This window comes from Terrapene carolina, unplaced genomic scaffold (genome assembly GCF_002925995.2).
Source record: "Terrapene carolina triunguis isolate 2854851 unplaced genomic scaffold, T_m_triunguis-2.0 Scaffold926, whole genome shotgun sequence".
Taxonomy (NCBI): domain Eukaryota; kingdom Metazoa; phylum Chordata; order Testudines; family Emydidae; genus Terrapene; species Terrapene triunguis.
The window spans coordinates 6,335,328-6,340,469 of record NW_020665277.1 but is presented as its reverse complement, the minus strand read 5'-3'; the positions used below and the strand labels follow the sequence as shown (position 1 = coordinate 6,340,469).

The 5,142-nt window shown below is 49.7% G+C and overlaps 1 protein-coding gene across 1 annotated transcript in view; it reads left to right on the top strand.

Annotated features, from left to right (window-relative positions):
• Nucleotides 1-4,612, top strand: part of CHURC1 (churchill domain containing 1) — a 33,102-nt gene extending 28,490 nt beyond the window's left edge. The window contains exons 2-3 of the mRNA XM_026660995.2: nt 1,678-1,813; nt 4,488-4,612. Coding sequence (XP_026516780.1) covers nt 1,678-1,813; nt 4,488-4,612 — 261 coding nt within the window. The remainder of the gene's footprint in view (nt 1-1,677; nt 1,814-4,487) is intronic.
• The last annotated feature ends 530 nt before the right edge of the window (nt 4,613-5,142 follow it).

Here is a 5,142-nt window from a genome sequence, read left to right as displayed (position 1 = left end):
AGCACCCCTAGTTCCAGCACCTCTGGATGCACCCTGTGTGCAGCCCAGGGGGGTAGTCCTGCTCTCTGCTGGGTTTTAAGGGTGCGGTTTTCAAGCCTAACTATTCCCACCAAAGTCACTGGTAAAACTCCTTGTGATTTTAATGAGTGCAGACCCAGCTCAACGCCAGGCACTTCTGAAAATCCCTCCCTTGTCTGGAACTGCCAGGTGTCAGGATCCCGATGTCCCTGCACGCATACTTCTGCCCATGTCATAGCAGGGGGCAAAGGCAATGTGAAGCTGCCTAAGGGATAGGACATAATACTGCAGACAATGCAATGCCGGTACATAAACCAGCCATGCCCCTGCCTCTGGGATAGTGTTATCTTGAAAAAGATAGAGCAGAAAGAACAGCGTACTGAGATGGTAACAAAAACAGTGGGGGCATAGAAAGACTGCTCTGTGAGAAGAGGCTGAAAAGATGGGACAGTTTAGCGAGGAGTTAAATAAGAGGGAATATAATCGAGATATGCAAAAATATTAACAATAAGAAGGCAAGTCAGGGCCTTCTTTGTAGTAAGTAACACAAGAACAAAGGAACATTCAATGGAGTTGAAATACAATACATTTAAAATTATAAAAGGAAATAATTATGCTTTGTGAAAACCTGTGGAACTCATTGCCACAAAGTATTGCTGAGACCAAGAGCTTAGAGGAATTCAAAGAATTAGACACATGGCTAAGGAGCTCATACGCAGTTACAGTAGAACCTCAGACTTACAAACTGACCAGTTCGTACCTCGTTTGGAACCAGAAGTAAGCAATCAGGCAGCAGCAGAGACAACAACAAAAAAGCAAATACAGTACAGTACTGTGTTAAATGTAAATTACTAAAAATATAAAGGGAAAGCAGCATTTTTCTTCTGCATAGTAAATATTCAAAGCTGTATGAAGACAATGATCATTTGTTAACCTTTGAAAGAACAAGCATAATGTTTTGTTCAGGGTTACGAACAACCTCCATTCAAGTATAGGACTTTTCAGCCATAGATCTCAAAGCAGGTCAATATCATTACCCAAATTTTACAGTTGGGGAAACTCAGGTAAGGAGATTGACGTGACATGAGGGATATAAGCCCTCATGTTTCAAGGCATAAGCAGGTCACTAACTGATTGGGTTATCATGAAACTCCACTCAAGAGAAGGTTATTCCCGAATTGGCTACTGCTGGCTTCCTTGCACTTTTCTCTGAAGTATGTGTTACTGGACTAGATGTCCCACTGACTCTGGGGTGACATTTCAGATGTTCTTGTTTACCTCTGTGTTCTTGAGGGGGCCATTTAGGGATCTGGGGCAAAAATCTGTCTGGGGATTGGTCCTGCTTTGAGCAGGGGGTTGGACTAGATGACCTCCTGAGGTCCCTTCCAACCCTGATATTCTGTGATTCCTGCTCAGGGGCCTGCAGGGAAACTCTGCTGTGTCAGTTAGCAGCTGGTGAACAATTTGCCCCCCAAACTCCCACATACTTCCTGGAGCAGGGGGGCGTGCCCCAGAGTTTGGGGACCACTGTCCTAGCCCTTGCGTGTGCTGTCAATAATTTCCACTAAATACAACGTTGGGACAAATTGCAGGGGCAGGCGTGGGTGTTTGACAATAGCATAGGAACGGAGGTGGATAGGTTTCCTCTCAATACTGTAGGGTAACACCTGCCTGGAGAACGGATCTTTCCTGCTTAACTACGTGGGGTGTGTGGAGTGCAACAAGAGGGACTTTGTGCTGATCGCAAACAGAGCAACGGAGGAGGAGGATGGAGAAGAAATCATCACTTATGACCGTAAGGAGTTTCCCTTGTTTGTCCCCTCCATTGAGTGTGCATGGAGCCACAGGCTCATGTTTGATTATTATTATACACCGCTACCTCGATATAACGCGACCCGATATAACACGAATTTGGATATAACGCGGTAAAGCAGTGCTCCGGGGTGGCGGGGCTGCGCACTCCGGTGGATCAAAGCAAGTTCGATATAACGCGGTTTCACCTATAACGCGGTAAGATTTTTTGGCTCCCGAGGACAGCGTTCTATCGAGGTAGAGGTGAACCTGTTGTGGGGAGGGATAGAGTTTAGTACTTGACTTGAAAAAGTTCCCAGACATCTCTTAGCCAGAGGGTAGTAGGAAAGATGGCTGGGGCTCCCTAAAGAGATCTAAGGCAGTGACCCAGGTCCCCAGCTGTGGGGAAGGAGAAGGTTGCTGAAATTTTTACTTTGCTGCTATCCTGTGACCTTCCTCATGAGTGCCACTTTCACATAAGTCCCTGGCTGGAAAGTGTCTAAGGCCTTGTCTACCCACAAAAGTTACACGGTTTAAATTATCCCAGTGGGGTTCCTTTACCAGTCGCTGGGGGTTAAAGCCAGACAAATTCAAAATTACCAATAAGGCCCACGTTTCTAACCATGCCCATCGGAGGAGCCAAGAGAAGGGGTCACTGCTACCTCTCAAAGGCTTCAGATCCAGACTGGAGGCCTTTTGGGAAGATCTGCTTTAGCCAAACGCAAGTTACTGGGCTCAGTCCAGAGAGAACTGAGTGAAATTCTCTGTCCTGGGCTATACAGGAGGTCAGATGAGATGATCTAATGGTCCCACCTGGCCTTAAGCTAGGAATCTATGAATATGGCACAACCCCCTAGCGTGGATGCAGATATACCAGTACAAAGGTGTTTATACCAGTATACAGCATCTCTCCGGGAAGGAGAAGGATCTATTCAGGTATAACTGTCTACATGAGGGGTTGTATCAGTATAACTATGTTGGTTTAAAAGAAATCACATCCCCTAGCCAACCTAGTTACAGCAGTACCAAAACTGTGTGGTATGGCTACAGCTAGGTAAGCATGTGCCTAACTGTTCTCAGAATCCGGGCCTGAGGCTGGAGCTCCCCTCCCTACTCCAGTGCCGGAGGAGTGTCTGCTGCTGAACGCTCCCCCCTCACCCCCCAACCTCTCCGCTGCGCTGCTGAGACAGGGCTGGTGTCCAGAATCTCTCCCCTGCCTCTGTGTGTGTGTCATCCTCACCTGTGATTAGCTTCAGTGCCTGCCTCTGCTGCTGCCCACTGCCCCCAAGAAGCCCTGCCTGAAACGCTTCACTGATACTCACAGTGTTGTGACCAGCCACTGTGAAACTGACCAGAGTCTTATGAATGTCAATCTACTGCTGCTCACAGCAGCAGAGGAACTGGAGCTAACTGGCCTGCAAACTCAGGGAAGCAGCTCTGTATCTGGTCACGTGTTGCAACCATGCCAGGTTAATGTTTTGTTTTGAGAGCCTAAATTCTCCAGCAATTGATAGCTTAGCTCTCCCTAATCACCGGAGTAAACCTCCTGCTTGCCACGTGTGCGTTGATTTTTTTTTTTAAGTCGGGGAAAATGTGAGGAAAGAGGACTGAAGGGATGTGGAGAGAATGGGGTTGTGTTTGATTGTCAGTATCACTGTCTCTTTTAAAATGCAGAAAGAGTTCTCAGCTTGGCATTTATTCGTGTATGTTCCATTTGCACTCTTTGGAGTGAACGGATAATTTCCATCTGCATTGGTGCTCGTGGAAGGGTCTAGATTGACCCCCCTGGATTCTAAAATCCAGCGACAGTCCAGACTTCTCCCTCATCCCCTGCCTGGCCCCCGACCACCAGGGAACCATCTGCAGGGCTACAAGAATCATTTGCCCTGGCCCCTTCGGCGCCTTGGCCTCCCTGCTGAGACTGAAGTGCAGGTGGCTTTTGCAACGTGGGAGCTTATCTTATGCCCCTCAACTCATTTCACAGAGGCCTACAATTAGCCACAAGCTGGAAACAATTTCTGCAGGATTTAAACGGCCAAGTTAATGACTTTGGTGGCGCTCCAGCCAATTGCAGGGTCAGAGCCGGAGTTGCGCTCGAGCGTGAATAGATTAAATAAATGTGCTTTGTAGGTTGACACAGGAGCTGAGTTGGGAATGGTTAAAGGTGGCATGTTTCCATTAGTCCCCTGAGTTTATACAGGTTTCCCCAGTGATTACAGTTTGTGGTGTAGAGGACCCAAAGAGCGTGCTGCTTCGGGGAATATCAGGGAGTGAAAGGTCTCCTTTTCTGTTCAATGCCCAGGCTCCGGTGGTTAGAAAAGTTGACTACTTTTGAACTATTTGCCCTGCTCCCAGCCAAAAATGGCCCTGGCCCGTACAGCGAAGGTGAAACCTTATGTAGTAAAACAAATTCTCCAGGCATTTGTGGGGCTGCGAAATACAAATTTTTGAATTGCTTTGGTGAATCCACAAAATGTATTGGAAAACTGGGGGGGATCTAGCCAGGGGGGATCCAAAGATATTTGGCTGCCTTCTTGGACCAGGAGGGCTTTTTTGTCACTGACTCAGGATAGCATGTCCTTGATCTCAGATCAGTGCGATTCCCCGCCCCCAGGTTGTGGAAAGTGAGGTCTCCCTCCAAGTAGGCGATCCTTGTGAATCTCTGGTTTTCGTTCCAGATGTGTGTAAGAACTGTCATCACATGATAGCCAGGCACGAATATACATTCAGCGTGGTGGACGATTACCAGGTATGTTGTCTTACATGCTGTCACGGAGCCCCAGGATCAGTGCTACGGCCATAGGTGCCGACTCCGTGGGTGCTCCGGGGCTGGAGCAGCCACGGGGAAAAATCGGTGGGTGCCGCCCCAGCTCACCTCCGCTCCACCTCCTCCCCTGAGCGCACCATGGCCCTGCTTCTCCCCCAAGCTCCCAGCGCTTGCGCCGCGAAACAGTTGTTTCATGGGCAGCAAGCGCTGGGAGGGAGGAGGGGGAACGCAGCCCGCTCTGGGAAGGGCTGGGGCGGGGATTTGGGGAAGGAGTCCAATAGGGGCAGGGAGGGGGCGGAGTTGGGGTGGGGACTTTGGGGAAGGGGTTGGAATGGGGGCAGGGCAGGGCAGGGCCGGGGGCCAGCACCCACCGGCCCCGGGAAAAGTTGGCACCTATGGCTACGCCCCCAGCTTTGGAACCAGCCCTTCAGCGTGCTGGACCCCCAGGGGGTCTCACTCTTCCTGCAGCGCGGGCCAGCCGGCTTCACTGCCTCCTTTGGCTGCACCTTTGCAGCTCCAGCCCTCCTGCTTCACACCCTGAGCTCTGCCCAGCAAGTCCAACTGAG